At 62.7% G+C, this 23976-nt stretch overlaps 4 protein-coding genes across 4 annotated transcripts; 2 read left to right on the top strand and 2 right to left on the bottom strand.

Moving 5' to 3' along the window:
* Positions 1–309: 309 nt before the first annotated feature.
* Positions 310–2721, top strand: IFI30 (IFI30 lysosomal thiol reductase; the record flags this gene model as incomplete). Its single annotated transcript, XM_080359459.1, has 7 exons — positions 310–444; positions 961–1140; positions 1242–1316; positions 1394–1489; positions 2207–2359; positions 2435–2503; positions 2604–2721. 7 exons carry the CDS (start codon positions 310–312, stop codon positions 2667–2669), a joined length of 774 nt encoding a protein of 257 aa, XP_080215585.1. The 3' UTR covers positions 2670–2721.
* A 1033-nt stretch (positions 2722–3754) lies between these two features.
* On the top strand, positions 3755–8195 carry MPV17L2 (MPV17 mitochondrial inner membrane protein like 2). Its single transcript, XM_080359511.1, has 6 exons — positions 3755–4888; positions 5914–6075; positions 6940–7016; positions 7326–7454; positions 7537–7610; positions 7787–8195. The coding sequence occupies exons 1-5, from the start codon at positions 4723–4725 to the stop codon at positions 7573–7575; spliced, it is 573 nt and encodes a 190-aa protein (XP_080215637.1). The 5' UTR covers positions 3755–4722; the 3' UTR covers positions 7576–7610; positions 7787–8195.
* A 181-nt stretch (positions 8196–8376) lies between these two features.
* On the bottom strand, positions 8377–12567 carry RAB3A (RAB3A, member RAS oncogene family). Its single transcript, XM_080359510.1, has 5 exons — positions 12491–12567; positions 11498–11725; positions 11192–11310; positions 10974–11098; positions 8377–9634 (listed from the first exon to the last, which is right to left on the bottom strand). Exons 2-5 carry the CDS (start codon positions 11723–11725, stop codon positions 9444–9446), a joined length of 663 nt encoding a protein of 220 aa, XP_080215636.1. The 5' UTR covers positions 12491–12567; the 3' UTR covers positions 8377–9443.
* Positions 12568–14741: 2174 nt separating this feature from the next.
* PDE4C (phosphodiesterase 4C) lies at positions 14742–23123 on the bottom strand (the record flags this gene model as incomplete). Its single annotated transcript, XM_080359191.1, has 16 exons — positions 14742–15260; positions 15336–15518; positions 16320–16442; positions 16531–16685; positions 16778–16877; positions 16962–17126; positions 17197–17295; positions 17369–17547; positions 17971–18064; positions 18185–18297; positions 18747–18796; positions 18901–18965; positions 19070–19106; positions 19179–19361; positions 22328–22533; positions 23082–23123. The coding sequence occupies 16 exons, from the start codon at positions 23121–23123 to the stop codon at positions 14742–14744; spliced, it is 2313 nt and encodes a 770-aa protein (XP_080215317.1).
* Between the last annotated feature and the right edge of the window lie 853 nt (positions 23124–23976).

Genomic DNA, 23976 nt, shown 5'->3' on the forward strand with positions numbered 1-23976 from the left:
GGGTTCCTGTCCCCAACGTGTCACAACCTGCGGGGAAGCGGCAGCCGCCGGCGGGGCTGAGCGGCTGTGACCCCAAACCCGCATTCAGGGCTTGGCTCCCGAGGGGCCAGCGGGGACGGGGCGTCCATAGCCAGGGGGACAGCGGGGACAGGGTCACCCGAGCCGGCTGTCCCCACTGAGTCAGCAGCGTTGGCGTCACAGGAGGAGGCCGGTTGATCCGGGCAGGACGGGTGCGCGGGGGCGGGCGCAGCCGGGCTTTAAAACCCCCGGCAGCGCCGGGCTCGGCTCCCGCCGCCCCACAGCGTCCCCATGGCCCCCGCGGTGACGCTGGTGCTGCCGCTGGCCCTGCTGGCCCTGGGGCTCGGGGTGGCGGCCACCACCCCGGGCTGTGACGCCCCAACCCCGCTGTGGTGCCGCTCGCCGGAGATCACCGCTGCTTGCCAGGTCAGAGTCACCGCGGCCACCGGGCACAGGGGGACACGTCCCGCCGGGACAGCGTGGGGACATCGCCCGCGGTACCCGGTGCTGAGCATCCCTGCGGCACAGGCTGGCACATCGCGGGGGTGCCCGGGGAGCCTGTGCCACGCTGGGGATGCACAGACCCCCAACCCGTCCCCAGCTGCTTTTTCGGCATAAAACCACCTTTTTGGCTTATTCCACCCTGCAACGGTGGGTCCGGCAGCGCCCTGGGGGTGCAGCCGCAACGGGCGGTGGGCGCTGGGCTGCGTCCCCACCCAGACACATCCTGACCACACCAGATCTGTTTTCCCCAAAAATATTTTGAGGAAGTTCCCTCGGAAAGCCCCAGCGCCGCGCCGGCACCGCACCGGACCCGCGGCCCCTGCAGCCGCTCTCACTTCCCTCCCCAGCCCTGCGCACCCCGGCCCCACATCCCAGGAGCTTCACCCCCCCATCCCCTGCAAATATTGGGGTCGCTGAGCCCCCCAAACCCTCCCGCAGGCCGAGCGCCGCTGCGCCAACCGCTCGCAGCCGGCGGCAGACCCAGTGGAGCTCAGCCTGTTCTACGAGAGCCTGTGCCCGGCGTGCCGCGCGTTCCTGGTGCGGGAGCTCTTCACCGCGTGGCTGGTGCTGCCCGACGACGTCCTCAGCGTCACCCTGGTCCCCTATGGCAACGCGCAGGTAGGAGCCGCTGCCACCGGTGCCACCGGTGCCTGTCCCCTGTGCCACTGGTTCTTGTCCCTGGTGCCGCCGTCGGCTGCTCAGACCCGTGTGTCCCCCAGGAGAGGAACGTCAGCGGGAAGTGGCACTTCCAGTGCCAGCACGGCCCCGAGGAGTGTTTGGGCAACATGATCGAGGTGACGGTGACAATCCCCATCCCCAAGGTGGTGGCACAGGGGGGTCTGGCCCCTCACCGTCCCCCTTGTCCCCGTAGACCTGCCTGATGCACGAGGCCAAGGACTTCAGCACCTACTTCCCCGTCATCTTCTGCCTGGAGTCGGGCAGCTCTGTCACCAAGAACCTGGAGGCCGTACGTCCCCTCACTGTCCCCTGCACCCCGCACACAGGGACGTCCCCGTCCCCCTGACCTCCCTCTGTGTGTGTGTCCCTGTCCCCATCCCCCTGACCTCTTGGTGTGTGTCCCCCTGTCCCCTGCTCACCACCACAGGGACATCCCTGTCCCCATGACCTCATGTGTGTGGCCCCTGTCCCCTCCTCACCACTGCAAGGATGTCCCCATCCCCCTGACCTCCCGGTGTGTGTGTCCCCATCCCCATGTGTCCCCCTGACATCCCCATGTGTCCCCCTGACGTCCCCATATGCCCCCTAACATCCCCATATATCCCCCCCGCCCCCCTGACATCCCCATTTGTCCCCCTGACGTTCCCATGTGTCCCTCTGTCTCCCTGATGTCCCCATGTGTCCCCCTGACATCCCCATGTGTCCCCCTGACGTTCCCATGTGTCCCCCTGATGTCCCCATGTGCTCCCTGACATCCCCATGTGTCCCTCTGACATTCCCATGTGTCCCCCTGACATCCCCATGTGTCCCTGTGTCCCCCTGACGTTCCCATGTGCCCCCTGACGTCCCCATGTGCCCCCTGACGTCCCCATGTGCCCCCTGACATCCCCATGTGTCCCCGTGTCCCCCTGACGTCCCCATGTGCCCCCTGACGTTCCCATGTGTCCCCCTGACATCCCCATGTGTCCCCGTGTCCCCCTGACGCCCCGTGTCCCCGTCCCCGCAGTGCCTGCAGGTCTATGCCCCGCAGCTGGACAGCGGCCGCGTCGCCGCCTGCGTGCAGGGGGACGTGGGGGCCGCCCTGATGCACCGCAACGCACAACTGACCGAGGCGCTCGACCCCCCGCACCAATACGTGCCCTGGATCCTCGTCAATGGGGTACGGCGGGGAGGGGACAATGTGGGGACGAGGGGCGCAGCGGGGACCCCCCTGAGCGCCCTGTGTCCCCCATAGAAACACACAGACGAGCTGCAGGAGCAGGCACAGGCTTCACTGCTGGGGCTGATCTGCCGCCTCTACCAGGTGGGATGGGGGTCCAGGGGGGCTCCCCGTCCCTGTCACTGTCCCCATCCCTGTCCCTGTCCCTGTCCCTGCTCGGGCTCTACCGGCCGCTCTCTGGCAGGGGGAGAAGCCCGAGGCCTGTGGGGGCCCAGCGGCCCCGAAGGTCCCGGCTGGCTGCAGGCGCTGAGGGGCGGCGTGCGAGCACGGAGCGAGCGGCGAATAAAAAGGACGATTTTGTGGAAAAATCACAGGCTCTGGAGCGTCGTGTTTGGGGGGCGGGGGGGGGGCGGCGCGCCGAGAACGCTGCTGCCTCGGTAGGTGTCATGGCGGCCGCTTGTGCCTCGGTAGATGTCATGGCGGCCCCCTACGCCTCAGTAGGTTTCCTGCGGTAAGTGTCATGGCGGCATCCTGCGCCTCGGTAGGTGTCATGGCGGCCGGCGGAAGCGGAAGGCGCTCGGTTACGGGGCACGCCCCGCTGGTGCCGGTGGCGGAAGCGCGCGGCGGTGAGCGGGGGGGGACACGGGGGGACCTGGGGACACAGCGGGAGGAACGGGGAGAACCGGGGAGGCCGGGCGGGACAGCGGCGGAGCTGGGGAGCGCAGGGCGGCTCACCGGGGGGACTGGGGAGTACGGCTGCACTAACGGCGGGACTGGCGGGGGAGGAACTGGAGGGGCATGGCAGCGCTAACTGGGGAGACTGGAGGCACAGCGGATGTAACTGGGGGCACAGCAATGGGAACTGGGGGAACTGGGGAGAACGAGAGGAGCTGGGGGGTACACAGCACTAACTGGGGAGCACAGCACGGGTAACTGGGGGGCACAGCATGGATAACTGGGGGAACTGGGGGGCACAAGAGGAACTGGAGGGCTATGGCAGCACTAACTGGGGGGCACAGTGTGGATAACTGGGGGAACTGGGAGTGTACAGCAGCAGTAACTGGGGGACACAGCATGGATAACTGGGGGGCACAAGAGGGACTGGAGGGGCACGGCAGCACTAACTGGGGAGATTGGGAGGCACAGCGGGTATATATATATAGAGGTTCTCCTGCCCCTCTGCTCTGCCCTGGGGAGACCACATCTGGAATGTTGTGTCCAGTTGTGGCCCCTCAGTTCCAGCAGGACAGGGAACTGCTGCAGAGAGTCCAGCACAGGGCAGCAAAGATGATTAAGGGAGTGGAGCATCTCCCTTATGAAGAAAGGCTGAGGGAGCTGGGGCTCTTTAGTTTGGAGAAGAGGAGACTGAGGGGTGACCTTATTAATGTTTATAAATATCTAAAGGGTGAGTGCCATGAGGATGGAGCCAGGCTCTTCTCGGTGGCAAACAATGATAGGACAAGGGGTAATGGGATCAAGCTGCAACACAAGAGGTTCCACTTAAATTTGAGAAAAAACTTCTTCTCAGTAAGGGTGACAGAGCCTGGAACAGGCTGCCCAGGGGGGTTGTGGAGTCTCCTTCTGTGCAGACATTCAAAACCCACCTGGACATGTTCCTGTGCGACCTCACCTGGGCGTTCCTGCTCCATGGGGGGATTGCACTGGATGAGCTTTTGAGGTCCCTTCCAATCCCAAACATACTGTGATACTGTGATAACTGGGGAGCACAGCAATGTGAACTGGGGGGAACTGGGGAGAACAAGAGGAACTGGAGGGGTACGGCAGCACTAACTGGGGAGCACAGCACGGGTAACTGGGGGGCACAGTATGGATGACTGGGGGAACCGGAGAGGCACAACATGGATAACTGGGGAGCACAAAAGGAAGTGGAGGGCTACAGCAGAACTAACTGGGGAGCACAGTGTGGATAACTGGGGGAACTGGGAGTGTACAGCAGCAGTAACTGAGAGACACAAGAGGAACTGGAGGGGCATGGCAGCACTAACTGGGGAGATTGGGAGGCACAGCGGGTGTAACTGGGGGCACAGCAATGTGAACTGGGGGGAACTGGGGAGAACGAGAGGAGCTGGAGGAGTACGGCAGCACTAACTGGGGAGCACAGCACGGGTAACTGGGGACACAGTGTGGATAACTGGGGGAACTGGGAGTGTACAGCACCAGTAACTGGGAGACACAGCATGGATAACTGGGGGGCACAAGAGGAACTGGAGGGGCACGGCAGCACTAACTGGGGAGCACAGCACGGGTAACGGGGGGCACAGAGTGACTGTGTGCCTGTGTCTGGGGGTGTCTGTCCCCGCTGACCCCTGGCAGGGGGCGCAGGGGGGGTCTGTTCCCGCAGGATGCTGTCGCGGGGCCGGCGGCTGCTGCGGCCGCTGTTCCACGGGCGCCTGCTGCTGCTGACCAACACGGCGAGCTGCGGCGCGCTGCTGGCAGCTGGCGACACGCTGCAGCAGGCCTGGCACCGCCGCCACCACCCCGACACGCAGCCCCAGCTGGCGCGCACAGGTGACAACCAAGGGACACATACATGACTTATTAGAGAGCAGCGTAGGGGAAAGGGACCTGGGGGTCCTGGGGACAGCAGGGTGACCATGAGCCAGCACTGGGCCCTTGTGGCCAGGAAGCCAATGGGACCTGGGGTGGGTTAGAAGGGGGTGGTCAGTAGGTCAGAGAGGTTCTCCTGCCCCTCTGCTCTGCCCTGGGGAGACCACACCTGGAATATTGTGTCCAGCTGTGGCCCCTCAGTTCCAGCAGGACAGGGAGCTTCGCTTGCATTGGGTTTGAGATCAGGAGATGACACCCCAGCAGGGTTAATGTTGCTCATTGCTCTGATCTGAGCGCTGAGCTCTGCCCGCAGGTGTGAGACCGCGAGGAAGGGGGATGGATGGACAGACCTTGACTGACACCCAGACTGATCAATAGGAGTATTCCATCCCATTAGCACCATGCTAATTACTTAAGGAGAGTCGGGATCCTCCACTTGCTCTCTTGGGCGTTACCGCTCCTGCTCTCAGGTGCAGTTGTTCTTGGCTGTTTTTTGCTGGAATCAGGACAGTTTTGGTTCGGGACGTTGTGTTCGGCCTTTTCCCATTTTGCAGGGGCCTCTGGGCTTTTTTGCCTTTTTCCTTTTTTGCCTTTTTTCCTCTTTTTGGGAGCAGGATGCAGCTCCCCAGGCTGCTGTGGCCACAATTCACAGGGAGCTGCCTCGACTATCTTTTATTTCTATTTTTTATATATATTTACCGTCAGCACATTAGCATTTTGTTATTTTATCAAACTGTGTTTATCTCAGCCCAAGTTTCTCCCTCCTCTTTCCCATTTCCTCCCCTATTCGAGGGGCACCGAGCGCCCGCCGTGGTCGCATCGCCAGCTGGGTTTACACCACAACGCTCGTTTAATCGCATCGTTAGCAGAATCGGGGTCACGTTTGCAAAGCCGCGCTCCCTTTGTGGCTTCCCCGGAGCCGCTTTCGGGGGGGTCCCGAGGGGGTGACATCAATAATTCAGGGCTCCGGGGGTGTTGTGTTGCAGGACGCATGTTCGCCGTGGGCTGCAGCCTGGGCCCCCCCTTGCATTACTGGTACCTCTGGCTGGACGCGGCGTTCCCGGCGCGGGGCATGAGAACCGTCCTGAAGAAAGTCCTGATCGACCAGCTGGTGGCATCGCCCGTCCTGGGCTCCTGGTACTTCCTCGGTGTGTGGTGTTGTCGCTGGGGACTGAGTGTGACACCCCTCACCCCCCGTTCATGGAGAAAACTGGGGGTTTTGGGGGGTATTTTGCAGCCTCTGACACAGCTGAGATGCTGATTCCCATCCCTGCTCCCCCGCGCTGGAGCCCTGGGGGCACCGCTGTCCCCACTGACACCCGTCTGTCCCCGGTCTGTCCTCTGTCCCCAGTCTGTCCCCACTGACACCCATCTGTCCCCTATCCTCGGTCTGTCCCCACTGACACCCGTCTGTCCCTGTCCCCAATCTGTCCCCACTGACACCCATCTGTCCTCGGTCTGTCCCCTGTCCCCACTCTGTCCCCACTGACACCCGTCTGTCCTCAGTCTGTCCCTGCTGACACCTGTCTGTCCCCTGTCCTCAGTCTGTCCCTGCTGACACCTGTCTGTCCATGTCCCCTGTCTGTCCCTGCTGACACCCGTCTGTCCCCTGTCCCCAGTCTGTCCCGTGTCCCCAGTCTGTCCCCTGTCCTCGGTCTGTCCCCTGTCCCCAGTCTGTCCCTGCTGACACCTATCTGTCCCCTATCCCCAGTCTGTCCCCTATCCTCAGTCTGTGCCCACTGACACCCATCTGTCCCCGGTCTGTCCCCTGTCCCCAGTCTGTCCCTGCTGACACCCGTCTGTCCCCCCTGACACCCGTCTATCGCCATCCCCAGTCTGTCCCTGCTGACACTCGTCTGTCTGCAGTCTGTCCCTGCTATCCCCATTCTGTCCCCTGTCCCCGGTCTGTCCCCGCTGACACCCATTTGTCCCCTGTCCCCAGTCTGTCCCCACTGACACCCGTCTGTCCCTGTCCCCAGTCTGTCCCCACTGACACCCGTGTGTCCCCGCAGGCATGGGGGCCCTGGAGGGCCAGTCGCTAGAGGAGAGCTGGGGGGAGCTGAAGGAGAAATTCTGGGAGTTCTACAAGGTAAATACGTCCCCCTGAGCTCCCCGTGCCGACCCTGGCGAGGAGATGGAATCACAGAACCATTGTGCTTGGAAAAGCCCCTCAGGATCATCGAGTCCAACCACAACCCACCCCTCTCCCTGCCCTGAGAACCTCATGTCCGTCTGTCCAGCCCTCCAGGGATGGTGACTCCAGCACTGCCCTGGGCAGCCTGTTCAATGCCCCACAGCCCTTTGGGGAAGAAATTGTTCCCCAAACCCAACCTCAACCTCCCCTGGCGCAACTTGGGGCCGTTTCCTCTTTTACCCTCTCCCCGCTGTTTCCCCGCAGGCTGATTGGTGCATCTGGCCGGCTGCTCAGCTCCTCAATTTCCTCTTCGTCCCCCCCAAATTCCGGGTGGTTTACGTCAACGTGGTGACACTGGGCTGGGACATCTACCTCTCCTACCTCAAGCACCGGGTGAGCGCCGGCACCGCTGTTTCTTGCCACCGCCAGCCCCGCTCGCACCGAATTTACCTTTATTTCCTTCTTTATTTCCCAGCCTGATCACGCCAAGAACCAGCGCGACGTCGGGACATAGAATCAGCTGCTCATGACCGTGACATTTTGCCAACGGCGAGTGGTTTTTCTGGGCGTTTCGGCTCAACCCACCCCGAAAACAGCCAGAACCCCACCGCAACCTGATTAACTCCCTCCCTAATTGCCGCGATGGCTCGGGATCGCATTTACAACCCGTCTCGTGGCACAGATGAGCCTGGAAAGCTGATTTATTTTTATGTGTTTTTCCACAGAGCCCACGCTTTGCCTGACCCCCCCAGGGACGTTCTGCGCTCTCCCCTTGCCCAAAAACGGCATTTTTCACCTTTTTCCAGCGTTCCCCCCCTTGGCTGCCGCCCCCTCGGCTCCTCAGCCCTTTTACCTGCTCATCTTTTACTTTGGAGCTGGATCGAGGAGCCGCTCGCGGGTTGATATAAATAGGGGTGCGATGGCTGCACCCGCTCGCCACGTTTGCCAGCGGCCAAACCAACGTGGAGGCGGCCGGGGAGGGGGGTTTTAAGGTGAATTTTGCAGGATTTGGGACCAAAACACCCTTCTGATGGCAGCCAGACCTTCCCCCAATAACCTGAGAACTTCATTCATTTCCAGCAGCGAGAAAAGCTGCCTAAATGGGATTCTTTTTAAATAGATGTATTTTGTAAAGCTGTGCCTTATTTCCCACTCTGTCCCCGTCCCCCCGGGGTGACACCAACCCCCCCCAACTGCCGAGCCACCACGTGGTACATATTAATTAATATGTATATTAATAGGTATATTAATTAAGCAACCAGCTAATTTTCGCTCCTACCCAGCAACAGGAGGAGCGAAGACCCCGAGGAACAGGTGATCAGCATCGATTTATTTCTTCACAACATTTCTTTTAGTACAGTGATTTTTAGGAAATTGTACTCTTTTTTTATCATATTTTTCTCCGTTTTTTGACACTTTTGACATTTGTACAGTACAGTGGTAACGCTTCCAGAGTAAACGTCACAAAAATAGGAAAGGGGAGAGAGAGGCGATAGGGGGGGAATCTGTTAAAATAAAGACACAGCGCTCCGAGAAAAACATAAATAGGGGGCGGCAGGATCTCGGGTCTGTCATCGCTACAGAAATATCCACTTATCACAGCACGACAGGAACACACGGAGCCCAACGCCCTGCGGCAAATTAGCGACGCTCCTTCAAGCCCCCCAAGCCAAAAAGAGCCAAAACGAGCCCAAAACGGCGCCTCTGCAAAGGTCCCCAAACCGGCGCTAATTTGCTCCAGGGCTCGGCTGCCCTTGCTCGTGTAGTATTATCTTTTTAAACCTTTAAATAATAGATAGAGCTTTTTAAAGTGGTATTCACAAGCAAGGTTGCCACACCGAGAAAAACAAACCGAAACGAAATAAAACATAGAATTAAACATAAAAGGGACTGCACCAGCACGGCCACGGCACGGCAGGTCACACCTTTACGCCTATTTACAAGGAGAGTTTCTTCTGTACAAGGAGGAAGACGGCGGGAGCATAAATTAGCATCTATTTATACAAATAAACAAGAGTTTTAGGAAATATCCATCCAGCGAGGGGGAGAAATGGGCACCAAGAGCCTCCAAAGGCCCTTTGGGTGGGTTTGGGGGGGGACACGTGAGGTTTTGGGGGGTGTAGGGGAGAAAATAATGGTGATTAAAAGCAGAATGGGGGGGGATCTACCAGCCCAGGCTTAAAAATAAATTAAGGGAGGGGGGAAAAGGGGGGCACAGCCTAAATGAATGGGGGCTCCTAGGTAGGCCGCAGCCCTTCGGGAGGTACCAGCAGCAAATGTTTTGCCCCACAAAAGAGGGTTTTTTGGGGGGGGGTGGGTGCATTGAGGGGTTTGGGGTGCACTGAGGGGTGTGGGGTGCACTGAGGGGGTTTTGGGGCGTCCCTAGCAGGCGCAGTCCTGGTGCGGGGGGGCCTGCTGGTCGCTGAGCTGCGGGCCCTGCTTGGCGCCGGTGACGGCCGGGTCGGCCGCGTCCAGCGACTCCGACATCTTCTCGCAGATGATGTCCACCAGCCGCTCGAACGTCTGCTTCACGTTGATGTTGTCCTTGGCGCTGGCCTCGAAGAACTCGAAACCTGGGCGGGGGGATAGGTGATGCTATGGGGGGGCATTGGGGTAACCCCCCAGCCCCAGCCCCATAGCCAGCAGCGCCATGCCATGGGCATCCTGCAGCTCATCGCCACTGAACGTGGCCATCAATAGTGAAGAAAAGTGGAATATTAGGGAATATTGAACAATATTTAACAGTATTGGAATATTGAACGAGAATGTTGAATATTGGGGATTATTGGAGAAGAATATTGGACAATATTTAACAATACTGAACAATATTGAACAACACTGAACGATGTTGAAGAATAATACTGAGCAAGAATGTTGAACAATGTTGAATAAGAATGTTCAATATTGAACAACGTTGGAGAAGAATACTGAACAATTTTGAATAAGAACATTGAATACTGAAGAATAATGAAGACCAATATTGAACAATATTGAACAATATTGAACAAGAACACTGAATATTGAACAATATTGAAAACCAATATTGAACAAGAATGTTGAACAATATTGACCAATATTGAGTAAGAACATTGAATATTGAACAATATTGAAAACCAATATTGAACAAGAATGTTGAACAATATTGAACAATATTGAGTAAGAACATTGAATATTGAACAATATTGAAAACCAATATTGAACAAGAATGTTGAACAATATTGAACAATATTGAGTAAGAACATTGAATATTGAACAATATTGAAAACCAATATTGAACAAGAATGTTGAACAATATTGAACAAGAACATTGAATATTGAACAGTATTGAAAACCAATATTGAACAAGAATGTTGAACAATATTGAACAAGAACATTGAATATTGAACAATATTGAAAACCAATACTGAACAAGAACGTTGAACAATATTGAAGAACATTGAACAATATTGAATAAGAATGTTGAATATTGAAAAAGAATAATGAATTATATTGGAGAAGAATATTAAACAATATTGAACCCTATTAAACAATATTGAACCCTATTAAACAATACTGAACCCTATTAAACAATACTGAACTAAATTGACCGAGAACATTAAATGATACTGAAGAATGCTGAATACTGAAGAATATCGAACAATATTGGAGAAGAATCCTGGAGAACACTGAAGTGCTGCACACCCCGACCCCCCCAGCCCCGGGAACACCCAATTCCCCCCCCAGCACTTCCCGGCAGGTTTACGGCACCATAACCGAACCCGCCATCACACCCCGGCGCTCATGGCTTAATTACACCTTGTTTTTCCTCCTTAACTGACGAGTCACCGCCGCTATTGAGGCAGAAGAATTACAGCCAGGGAATTAAGCCCCTAATTAAATTATTCGTGGGAAGACACAGCCCCCCCGGCTCACCCAAGTGCTCGGCGAGCTGGCGGCCCTTCTCCGAGGAGACGACGCGCTCGTCCTCCATGTCACACTTGTTCCCCACCAGCAGGACCTGGGCGTTGTCCCACGAGTAGGTCTTGATCTGGGTGGACCTTTGGGGGACAAAGAAGAGGGAATTATGGTGGGGGGGGAAGAACGCGGGGATGGTTTTGGGGAGGTTCCCCCAGGGCTCCGTGAGCGCTCACCAGTCCTGCACGGCGTTGAAGGACTCCTCGTTGGTGATGTCGTACATCAGGATGAAGCCCATGGCGCCGCGGTAATAGGCCGTGGTAATGGTGCGGTACCGCTCCTGCCCGGCCGTGTCCTGCGGAGGGGACAAGGATGTCACCCTCCCGGGGACACAATGTCACCCCTGGGGTGATGGATGCAGCCGCTCCAGGTGGACAGCAATGTCCCCAGGGTACATGACATCAGCCCCATGCCAAGCCCAAAACATCACACCAGCCCCACGGAGACCACCGGGGACACGCCGGGGGGTGCGGGGACCTCACCCAAATCTGCAGCTTGATGCGCTTGTCGTTGCGGTAGATGGTCTTGACCTTGAAGTCGATGCCGACAGTGCTGACGAAGGCCGGGGTGAAGGAGTCGTCGGCGTAGCGGAACAGGAAGGAGGTTTTCCCCACGCTGCTGTTGCCGATGATCAGGATCTTGAACATGTAGTCGAAGTTCTGGTCCGAGGATTCTTTCTGCCCATAGCGGGAGTCGGTTGCCGACGCCATCTGCAAGGCGGGGGGGAGGCCATGACGGCGGCGGCGGTGACAAACCCGCACAGCATCGGGCTCCGGGCGGCACCGGAGCCACCAACCGGAGCCGTTTTCCCACCAACGCAATGGCAATTACATCCTATTTTAATTTGAGATGGGGGGGGGTATCACCCAGGGTGAGGCGTGGGGCTGTCAGCGCTGGGGGGCTCTGCTGTCATCCCCAATGGTGACCCCAAGAAGGTGCCACAGCAAATTTGGGGTGCAGAGAGGGTGGGGGGGGCTGTGACCCCGGTAGCGGTCGGGGCGCTGCGGCCAATCCTGCATCTCCCCTGCAAAATGGCACCTGCAGCGGTGCTGCGGGGGGGTCCTGGGGAGCGGGCACGGAGATGGGGGGCGCAGGGCGGAGCGGGGAGTGCTGCGGGGGGGGGATGCAATGTAGGGTGCTGCAGGGTGCTGCGGGGAGGGGGCGCTGGGTGCTGCAAGAAGGCGGCTCATCCCCCTGCACCCCCCCCGCGCAGGCCCGAGCCCGCCGCACCCCGGTGCACCGGCAGAGTGACCGGGGGGGACCCGCGGCCCCCTCGCTGCAACCTGCAACCTGCTCCCCCCCCCGCCCGGTGCAGCCGCCAGCTGGCGGACACCCCCTCCCCGAGCGGCTCCCGCCCGCATCTCCCGCCCCTCCCGCCCCCCAGGGCGATGCAGCCGCCGGTACCGGTTCCGGGGGGTGCCCGGGGGGCGGGGGGGGGTGGAACACACCGGGGGGGCGCGGGGGCGCGCGCTCACCTCCAGCCCGCGCTCGCGCCGCCGCCTCCTCCTGCAGCAACTGCAGCAGCGGCGCGCGCCGCCCCGCCGGTTGCAGAGCCCGGATGACGTCGGAGAGAAAGGGGGGAGAGGCGGGGCGAGGTATGTAAATGAGGGTGACGTCACGGCCCGGCCCCCGGTGGGGAGCGCTGATTGGCCGGAGGCGCGCTGTGATTGACAGGAGGCGGGCGGCACGCTGGGCGGGGCAGGGAAGGGAGGGGAGCCGCCCCTCTTGGCGCGGTGGTGGGCGCCGCTTTCCCCCCCGCGGCGCGCAGTGGTGCGGTCCGGCGGCGCGGCGGTGGCCCGGGGGGGCTGAACCATCCTCTCCCCGGGCGGGGGGCGCGGGGCGGACCATTCCCGCTCGGAGGGTGGGTGACCAGCCAGCTCACAGCCTCCCCTGTCACGACATGACCCCCCTATCGCGACGGCCAGCGCGACCTGCGGCTTCCCTGCAGCCACGGGCGGCCTGACCCTATAACTTTCCAGGGGCACCTGGTACCGCGGTGGGGCTTGATGCTCCCAGTGCCCCGCGCAGCTGGGGCGGGGGGCGCAGGTGGGCGTCGTGTCCTGCCCGAACCCCCGCGTCCTCCGTCGCCCTGTGGCAACCGGCGGGGATTAAGGGGAGGCAGCATATGGCTCCGCAGCGGTGACGCTCCCCAGCCTGCGGCCTCGCCCAGCCCTGCCCGGCCATGCCCGGCAGCTCCTTGTGCAGAGATTGGGGCTCTCCGGGGAGGGGGTCGGGCTCTGCTCCCCAGGAACAGGCGCCAGGAGCAGAGGAAACGGCCTCAAGTTGCGCCAGGGGAGGTTGAGGTTGGATCTGGGAACAATTTCTCCCCCAAAGGGCTGTGGGGCATTGAACAGGCTGCCCAGGGCAGTGCTGGAGTCACCATCCCTGGAGGGCTGGACAGACGGACATGAGGTTCTCAGGACATCCAGCAGTGCTGGGGGTGGGTTAATGATCTTGAGGGTCTTTTCCAACCCATTTATTCTCTGATTCTACAGATGCCGCAGCCCCTCAGCCAAATAAGTGCTGAAAAAGGCTTTTTCAACAGGCTCCTGCCCTGCTGGAGATCACAGAGCCTCGTCTGGTCCCTATCGACCCGCTGGCTTCATCGGGAGAAACGTGGTGATGCTGAGCGCCCGCGGGCCGGGCAGGGACGGCACGGAGCCCCCGGTGGTGCCGGGGAAGGAGCACCCAGCTCCCGCGGCCCCGCAGCCGATGGGCGAGCGCTGGCGGGGCCCCACGTGCCAGGGCAGTGCCACGGGTGGGGACGTGTTTGCAGATATAAATCACCGTGGGGAGCAATGCGGAAGAGGCGGGGGGGGCGGGTAGCGAGAACGGTCTCTGCGCCGCACCAAGCCGGCGATTAAATATTTACCTTAGCCGGTTGTGTTTGCCAGTGATGGATCGAGGTTTCCAGGGAGGAGCTCGGCTTTTGTTCAAACACCGAGCAGGGCCACCAACAACGCCAGTCCCCGGGGACGGTGGCACGAGGACGGCACCGCGGCAGCAGCGCGGCAAAGAGGCACTTAAAGGGTCAGAATTAGTGAGGAACAAACCAGGTTTAATCTCTGGAAGGTGAAGGATGAAACCCAAAGGACCCCGGGGGCTGCGCCGGCCCCTGCAGAGATGTGGGGGGGTCGCGGCACCCGCCAGGGCCCAAAGTGCAAAGCACGAAGGCAGCATTTTGAGGATCGATCGCGGCGCAGAAACGTGTTTCTGCCGCGGGAACGCGTGTGAGTGCGCCCGGGTGAGGCTCGGATTAAAAAGTGAGCTACAAAACAAGGCTTGAAAAAGTGAATTTGTCCCCAAATAAACTGCTGGCTTGCGCCCCAGTCCCTTGTGCTGGGGGATGGCACCAGCCCCCTTCGCCGTCCCACCGTGGGGTTGCGGTTCTGCCAGGGGACACCAAAGGGACACCAAAATGCTTCTGGGTGTGCCCGGCCCCGTGGGGGACTGTGTCCCCAAAGATGTGGCTGGAGCAGCGTCCCCAAGCCCTGTCTGAAGGGGACAGGGACTTTCCCCAGCGGCTGTACACAGGGACACTGGGTGTGAGCAGGGGACAATTGCTGGGACAGGGCGAGCAGTGTCCTCATGCCTCTCAGGACCTGCCCAGCTCCCACGCAGGACAGGTGGCGTGTCCCCTTGTGTCCCCGCGGTGCCGATCACTCGCCGGGGCAGCGTCCTGTCCCACGTCCCTGCAGTAGCGAGGGGACCCACCGGCCGGTGCCGCTACCTGCCCAGGGACAGGAATGTGACATTGCCCTCCGTGTCCAGGCACAGCCCCTGGCTGCCCTCGGCACCCAGCACCGAGCACCCGCCGCCACCGTCCTTCGGCAACGTTCCCTCCAGCGCCCGCCGGTTGTCCACGTCCCTGGGGTGGGTGACAGGCGAGTCCCGGTCCCCAGGGCCGGGTGACAGGCGCTCGGTGTCAGCCGACCCCGAGTCATCTGTGGCTGGTGTCTTGGAGCCGCTGTTGTCCTCATCCAAGGGGCTCTCGGCCCCCTCGGGCTCCGTGTCCAGCTCGCCCTCCTCCTCCTCCTCCTCCAGCGTCAGCTCGAACTGGAACTTGTCGGTGGCAGCGGGGGACACGCCGGGTCCCTCGGGCGGTGGGGACGGGCTGCGTGGGATCATGCTCTGGTACCATTCCCGGTTGTCCTCCAACGTGTCCAAGATCTCCTGGGCGTCGGGATGCACCAGGTCGGCCCACGTCTCCCACAGCGGATGAGCGATGAAGTCGATGAAGCCCACCTGGGGGGGAAAGCAGAGCTGAGCCCCCCTATAAACCCAGCCCTGTGCCCTCCCGGCCCCACAGCGCTGCCCCACCTGGGACTTCTCCACGGAGGCCGTGAGCTTGTCGCACATGGGGCTGATCTCCATGCCCTTCTCCCGCTCGCGGTCGCCCTGGTGGAAGAACTCCACCATGATGCGGTCGGTCCACTGCCGGTACAGCTCCAGCGGCTTGGTGGGGTTGCTGAGGTCGGCGCAGTGCACCATGTTCTGCAGGACCTGCGGGGAGAGTCACGGGGTGCTTGGGGTTGCAGGGACCTCTGGAGATCCCCCATCCAACCCCTGCTCACGCAGGGTCACCGAGCAGATCACACAGGATCCCAGGGGGTCTGAATGTCCCAGAGAAGGAGACTCGACACCTGCTCTGGGCAGCCTGGGCCGGGCTCTGCCACCTCCCAGCACAGACGTTTCTCCCCATATTCTGATGGACCCTCCTGTGTTCCAGTCTGTGCCCGTTGCCCCTCACCCTGGCGTTGGGCACCACTGAACAGAGTCTGGTCCATCCTCTGACACCCACCCTGACATATTGATCCATTGATCAGACCCCTCTCAGCTTCTCTTCTCCAGCTCAACAGCCCCAGCTCTCTCGGTCTCCTCATCACAAAGATGCTCCAGACCCCTCAGCATCTTTGTGTCCCTGTGCTGGGCTCTCTCCTTGTCCTTCTTAAACTGGGGAGCCCAGAACTGGTCCCAGTTCTGCAGATGGGGCCTCCCCAGGGCAGAGCAGAGGGGGAGGAACAACCTCCCTCAATGTGCTGCCCGCACTCTTCCTCATGCACCCCAGTACCATTGGCCTTTGTGGCCACCAGGACACATGGGTGGTTCGTGGGACACAGACACAGACTTACCCAAAGTCCCTTGTCCACCACCCTTGTGCCAAGAACCCACTTGGCCATGGTTGGGCCACCAAACAGGACCAAACATGGTGGCACCAAACAGGACTTCCCAGCAGCCCTGGCTGGAGCCACAGCCAGCACCTGGAGCACCAGTAAGGTTCCCACTCTGTGTCCCCGTGCTCACCTGGATCCGATCAGAGTAGTTGTCCAGCAGCAGCACCCCGAGGCTTGTCACCTTCTTGGTCTCCACCATGGTTTTCAAATCCGCCAGCAGATTCATGTGCTTGGACATGTCCGTGGCCAACACCTGGGCGAGGTGAAGTGGGAATGGGGCTCAGCCTGGACCCCCCCACAAAGCCCCCTCACCCTGGGGTGCTCCGGGACCCCCCCTGTACCATGTCGATGGCCATTTTGCGCAGCGACTGCCTCTGCTTCTTGCTCAGGTTCTGGAAGATGTCGCAGTTCTCCTCCTGGAGAAGCTTGAAGCCCACGGCCAAGTGGTGGTTCTCCAGCACTGAGGCGTCATTGTACATCAGCGCCAGCTCCGAGTCTGCGAGGTGACACCGGTCACCCCGGGTGACCCAGGAGGACACTGGGGTCCCCCACATTCCCCCCCATCTCCATCCCTCTGCCCTGGCTCACTGGTGTTGATGAGGAACTGGTTGGAGACACCAGGGTGGTCAACATCATGGATGGCGCTGGCGAAGATGGCGGCCATGATCTCCAGGTCCGTGAAGACAGCCTGGGATGGGGGGAAAAAAGCCATTGTTGGTGTGTCCCAGCCCGGTCAGACACACTTGGTGGCCTCGTGGGGACCAGGACTGACCTCCAGTGCAGGCGTGGAAAGGAGGACGTGGGTGGACTGAGCCACGTCGGCGGCGTGGATGCTGTTGTGGTAAGCCACGTCGGCGTGGTAGTGATCCTCCAGCGTCAGCATGTAGGTGATGAAGGTGTCGACGGGGATGCGGAAGGTCTTCATCAGGTCACGCTCCTGCGGGGAGGTGGATTGTCCCCATCTGGCCATAGAGACAGGGACAGGGACATCCCGCCGAGATGCTCACCTGGAAGATGCTGTACATGATGACCGTCAGCGGGCGGTTGCCCGAGTACTCGGCGACTTTAAACACGTTGAGACCCCACTTGTTGGTGTCCTCCAGCTCCTGGGGACCAAAGGGACAAAGATCCAGCATGGAGGACCCTGCCACCCATTGGGTCACCCCCGCTGGGACCCACCTTGGCCAGCAGCCCCTCCTGGTCCGTGCGGACCCCGAAGCGGGGGATGGCGGTGGCCGCGAGGCTGGAGCTGTGCGGGAGCTTCCTGACGCCACTGATCTGTGACATGGGACGTTTCCTCCGCTCCTTCTCCTTCTCCTTGTCCTTGGCTGGGGGGATCTCAACCTCCTGCTGCTTGTCTGGGCCAGCACAGGGGGATCATGAGTCGGGGGGAGCCTCATGTGTCCCCCAGCATCCCCTCGGTGACGTGCGGATGACACCGTGATGCCATGGCAACGGGGGGATGCCAAGTGCTGCTTCTTACCCCCCCTGCATGGGGCCACCCACCTTCGACCCTGGGCACCCCCCCACGGCCACAGGGATGTCCCCACCAGTATGCACCAGTATACACCAGTGACTGTGACCCCCCCCTAAGGCAGCAAATCCCACAGGGACACACGGAACCCCCTCCCACCCCCCAGCTCCATACACTGAAATGTTTTTGCAAAAGCCAAGTGGCACCGTCCCTGTGGGTGAATGTGAATCCCACCCAGCTGCCAGCCCAGAGGTGACACCCAGGTGGGGGCGTCCCCAAGGGGGGGTCCCCAGAGGGGGCTCCTCACCCAGGAAGGTGCTGGAGATGTACTCGGAGACCTGGTTCCCCGAGCGGCTGGTCTCCGAGAGGTGCGTCAGCTCCCGGTTCAGCATCCTCTTGAACTGGGGGGAGCGGGAAGGGGCTCAGCAACGGGGGGGAGCGGGCAGGACCCCCAGTTTCCCATCCTGGGGGTCTCCACCCCCCTCCCAGGGTGATGTGGGGTCCGTCCCAGGGTTCCTCACCTTGTTGGAGGCCATCTCGCTGACCGAGTGCCGGGTCCGCAGGGTCTCCAGCTGCTCCAGGCACCAGTCCAGCTCCTCCAGCGTCTCCCGCGAGAGCTTCTGCTGGGCATCCTCTGCCGGGGGGGACACCGGCTTGGCAAGGGACCTGCCACCGCCGCGGGGGCACACACAGGGTCCCAGCACCCCGAGCCCCCATGGGTAGCTGCGCCCCCGGAGCTGGGGACACGGGGGGACGCGGGGGAGCGGACGGGGGTCAAGCATCCCCGGGCAGCGGGGCGTCACGCTGTCCCCATGGCCTGGCGTGTCACGCTGTCCCCAGGAGGGGTGACAGCTCCCGCGGGGCCCTGCCGGCCGCCGGGGTTTTATTAATGGAAGGTTTGACATCAACGGGAGCTTTTCCACCGCGCTGAGAGCGGCTGGAGCTGCCGAAAACCAGACATGGAGCCCAAAGGGCAAAGCCGCGACTCTGCCCTGGTTTGGGGGTGGCCTTGTGCATCCCCCAGGGCCACATGGGACCCGTCCCTCACCCCCAAATTGTCCCACGTTGCCCCCCAGCACTCACCGGCCAGGCTGGCCTTGCTCCCGGAGGGGAGGCTGCTGCTCGATGCTCTCCTGTGAAACACAGCGGGGCTGAGCACGGGTGTCCCCCCCTTGCCGTGGGTCACAGTTCCCCCCCCAGGTGACACCCTCATCCTCCTTGTCCCACGGACACTCACTTGATGGTGGCGCGGTCCTGGAGATGGGTCAGGTTGCTCCGGACGGTGCGGAGGCTGGCCAGGACCTAGGGGGGGGGAAAAGGGGCTGGGGCCACGCAGACCCCCCCGGACACCCACCCCGGTGCAGGGCAGTGTCCCCTCTTCACTGGGACACGGGGACAGCACCTACCTGGGCGAACGGGGTGACGATCATGTCTTCTCCATGCCTGCGGGAACAAAGGGGGTGTGAGGCTCAGGGTGGGGGGTCAGGGTGGGGGTGGGTGCGGGGGGACACTCACAGGTCGCTGGCGATGGAGGAGTTGCGGGACATGGCTTTTGGGGACAGGTCGTAGTCGCTGTCGGAGCGGTAGAGGAAGGACTCGCGGCGCTGGCCATGGGGGAACGTCCCTTGCAGGACCAGCCCCGGGCTGGCCTGGGGGTCCAGCGCCCCCCGCCCGGGGGGGCCATGCTCCAGGTCAAAGCTGCGAGGGGACAGGGGACAAGGCTGGCACGGGGCAGGTGGCCCGGGGACCGCTGCGGTGACACCGGCCACCGCCCAGCACGGCCAGAGCGGCTCCATCGTCCCGCTGCTGGGAACCGGCGCAGCTCAGTGCACACAGACCTCATGGGTGCTGGGGACACCGGCCAGCCAAGGTGTCAGGGGGGGATAGGACCCACACCCTCAAGCCACCTCCTCTCCTGTCCCCACCTCATGGTCCCTGTTTGTCCCAAGTCCTTGAAAGCCCCAAAACCTCCATCAGCCTCAGCTCCAGGCGCCGTGTCCCATGGCGGGTGACAGTGTCCCAGCCATGGCAGGGAGCCAGGGGACACCAAAGGACAGAAGCCACCAAGGAAGCCAAGGCCTGACCCTCAGGGACAGGTTGGTGGTGGCCTTGGGACACCCCAACCAGAACCACCCGGCAGCTGTGTGGGTCTGTGGTGGGACAGGGGACATGGGGACAAGGATGGTGACCCCGCGGTGTCCCCATGGTGGCTGTGGCCGCCTCACCCCCCCATCCTGCTCTGGGGTCATGGGAAAGGCTGCATGTCCCCATGCCCCCCCTGCTGTGGGGACAGGGACGAGCCACCCCAGAGCACTGGGTGAACTGGGAAAGCGGGGGGGCCGCCAGGGCCATCCTGTCCCCATCTCGCTGTCACCTACCCGATGCATGAGTGCCTCCGGGATGGGCACCGGCTGCCCGGCAGCATCTCCCCGCTCTGGCGGTGCCGCGGCTCCCCGCGCTGTGCCCGTCCCTGGCAGCGGCACCGTGCCGTGCCACCCGCAGCCCCGTGCTGTCCCTGCCCCTGCATCGCGTCCCCGATGGTACCGGGGACACAAAGCTGCATTGTGGCTCTGATGGCCCCGCAGTGACACCCGCGGCTGCTCCCGGCCCCGTGCCACCACCTCTGACCCCGCTGCCACCCTATGGGACAGCCCCGAGCACCCAGGGTGGGCAAGGGGGACACGAGCCCCCATGGGGGGGTCGTGATTAATTAAACCCCCTCGTTTGGGTGACGGGCTGTCAGCGTTAATAACTGCCGGGCGGCGGGGGGGCCGGGGGCTGCTATAAATAGGTGCCGTTGCGGCTGAGGAGGAACCTGCTGATCCCCACAACACCCACCAGCACCCCGGGGTGCGGGCAGGGGGGCACCCAAAACCAAATCCTCTATAGCTCCAAGGTGGGGGCCACAGAGGGGTGCCCAGCTGTGCCAGGGCGGGTGCTTTGGTGCTTTGCGGTGCCAGGAAAAGCCCCTTGGCCCTCCCCACCACCCCACTCTCCCCCCCATGGCACCTGCACATCCCGCCTGCCCATCACTGCACTGATGGTGTTTGTGCTCAGCCCCCCCGGCTCGGCTCAGCCCCCGGCTGCAGGGGACCCCCGCTGTCCCCTGCTTGTCCCCCATGGCCCTGGGGACGTGCCACAGCACGGGGGGGCTCCACGCTGACCCTGTGCCCGGTGCCTCCTCCCGCCTGCCCAGGGCTGAGCGTGTCCCCTCGCCGGGGACCCTCCAGCGTCCCCCCCCCCTTACCAGAGGGGATGCGCCACGGTGAAGCGCCGCTGCAGGCGGATGCTCTGGTTCATCAGGAGCTTCCGGAAGAGGACGGGGGAATTGCGGGGGGAATTAAGGGGAGAACTGCAGGGGGACGCCGCCGGCGAAGCCCCCGGCGAGCGGTACGTGGTGGGCAGCATGGCCCAGCCCAGGGACCCCCGGCACAGCGGTGACAGTGACCGAGAGGCCAGGCTGCCCGCCGGTGTGGAGCAGGAAGCGTGCGGCCGTCCCAGCCCCAGCCCCAGCGGCCCCGGGAAAGTTTCCATCCCCCTCCCGCCCGCGCCTGGGAAATTAAACAACTGTCTGGCTCCGGCACATGGAGCGGGTCCCCCCCGGCCGTGCCGGCCCGGTGTGCGCCCAGCTGCCTGGGCACGTGGCCTCTCGCTGGCCCTGTGCCACTGGCCACCGTGCTGTCCCCAAGGCGGCAGCTGCTCCCGCAAGGACAGGGGTGCTCTGCCCGGACACGCGGCAAAATGCCCCAAGTGGCTCTGATGTGTGGGGTGGCCGTGCCATGGTGCCACCAAGGGACACAGCCAAGCCTGGCGCATCCCGGGCGTGCAGCGCGGACATGCCGCGCTGAGTCTGGAGCATCCCGGACACACTCGCTTCCAAGGGACTGCAAGCCTGATGCATGGGGACATCAAGGCAGAGGAATGCCATGACAGAGGGACACCAGGGGACGCTGAGGTGGGGGCAAAGCCGGGCCCCCCTGGGCTACCTGGCAGGGAACACGCCCTAGGACACTGGCCACAGGACAGTCAGTTCTGCCCCCCCAGGCTGTGGCTGTCCCTGCCGGACACGTGTCTGTGCAGGGGGTGGACAGCGAGTGACACCGGAGCCAGGTCCCTCGGCTGTGCCAGGCCCATGCTGTCCCCACAAGCCAGACTGGGACAGGCACGGGGGTGGGGAATGGCCCAAAAATAACCCTGCAGCAGCACAGCCGGGACGGAGGTCACCTCCGGGCAGGGACAGGCCAGCCCTGCGGTGACACCGGGCTGGGACAAGGGATGAGGACAAGGAGAGGATGAGGAGGATGAGGACAGGGGATGCGGACAGGGACGGGTGATGGGGACGGAGGTGACAAGGATGGAGGTGATGGGGACAGGGGTGATGGGGACAGGAACAGGATGGGGGAGACAGGGGTGACAGGGACAGTGACAACCGGTGCACGGGATGCACATCCTGGAGGCAGAGCAGCGGGGATGGTGACAGAGGGGTCTGTCCCGCAGCAGCCGCTGGCACCGGGCGCTCTCCCGGTGCCGGTACCGGTGCCCCGGGGCCGCTCTCCGGTGCCACTGTCCGCCCCGCCGGTGCTGAAACCGGGGGCGGCACCGCCCTGCCCGGTAACCCCATCCCGGTGCCACCGCGGCGAGCAAACACCCCGTCCCGCTCTTACCGGGGGGGCTCGGACTCGTCGCCGCTGCTGGGGCCGCTCTCCTCGATGGTGAAAACCACCCGGTTGCCCTCGGGCTCGGGGCCGCGGGCCTCCGCCAACCGGCAGCCCAGCGGCGGCAGTAACGGGCTACCGGAGAAACGCCGGCGGACGGCGCCCACCGCCGCTCCCGGGCCCGACGGGGCGGCGTCGGTGGCGTCGCGGCAGCGCTGCGGGGAGACGGGGCGGCGGTGAGGGGCGGCGGCAGCGGTACCGGGGAGCTCTGCAGGGTGCTGCTCCCGGTGTCCGTGTGTGTCCCCACCCGCGGCACGGGGGGGTCCCTCCCCCGGGACAGCTCCCCCCACCCACTTCCCCGTTATCGGGCGCCGGTAGCGCGCGGGCGCCCCCTGCTGGACACGGTGCGGCGCTGCACCCCGGGGGTACCGGGGAAGTGGTGGGGCACGAAGCCAAGGGCACAGCCGGTATACCGGAGCGGCTGAGCCCGCAGCGCACGGAGCCGCCAGGACACCCCATTCCCCCCGCCGCCGCCGCGCCTCCCCCCGTCCCCGGGGACCCCGCCGGAAAAACCCCCGGAGCCGACGCGCAATTACGCAGAGGTGAATAATAATTAACCACCCATTAAGAGGATAATTAACTCCCGCTCAGCGCCTCCATCCCGGTTATTGCTGCCCTGGGGCCCGGCGCGGGGACGCTCGTACCGGGAACACCCCCGCCCTGGGGACACCCCCGCGGTCCCCGGTGTCCATCCCGGTCTCACCTCCGCGCCGAAGAAGGGCAGCGCCGTCCGGCTGCGTCTCATCGCCGTCCCTGCGGGGGGGAGCTCCGGGAGCAGCGGTCGGGGGGTTCAGCGACGGGATCCCCCCCCCAGTGGCCGTGATTTATGGGTGCTGGGTCCCAGCAGCTGCCCCAGCCAGGCTCAGTCCCCGCCTCGGGTTTCAGGGCCACGCAGCTGCACCCCCTTGGCACAGTCCCCCCCAAGTCCCGCTGCCCCCGAGGTCTGATGAGGACAGGTCACCCAGGCCTGAGGCCACGGGGATGGTCTATGGTCTCAGCGCCCATCAAGCCATGAACCCCCTGTGGCAGGGGCACCTGTTACCGCCATCCCTGGGGACCCGCGGTGCACCGGTTGTGAGCACATAGCTCCCCCCGTTCCCTGGGGCTGAGCCCCCTGCACTCCAACCAGAACCAGTAGCGGCCTCTCCCAAGCTGGGGGGATCCTGAGCCCCAGCACGGGGTCCCTGCCGCCACCAGCGCCCACCCTCACCCACAGCCCCTTACCAGCGCCCGGTCCTCGCGGTGTGCCGCCAGCCCCGCAGTGTGCCGCGGCCCCGGCCGAGTGCAGCGGAGCAGAAGGAAGGCGACGTGCGTGCCTGGCTGCTCGCTCCCTCCCATCCCACCCCGCCGGGGGGGCCTGCACGGCCCCCACCACCTTGTGCGCCACCGTATGGCACCCCGCACCCACCCTGGGGGCACCCCGGGGCCTCCAGCCTGGTGTAGGGGGAACCCCGAAAGCAGTTGTGGGGGTTTTCCCTGGACTGGGTGCAGAGCAGACAGAAAACCAAGGCCAAGGCAGCAGCTTCTTTATTCAGCAGCGTGGGCAGCCCCGGGGGGGGCCACGGAGGGGGGGTCACCTGGGTCCGTAGTGGGTGATG

The sequence above is a fragment of the Nesoenas mayeri genome (assembly GCF_963082525.1).
Source record: "Nesoenas mayeri genome assembly, chromosome: 25".
In the NCBI taxonomy this organism is placed as follows: domain Eukaryota; kingdom Metazoa; phylum Chordata; class Aves; order Columbiformes; family Columbidae; genus Nesoenas; species Nesoenas mayeri.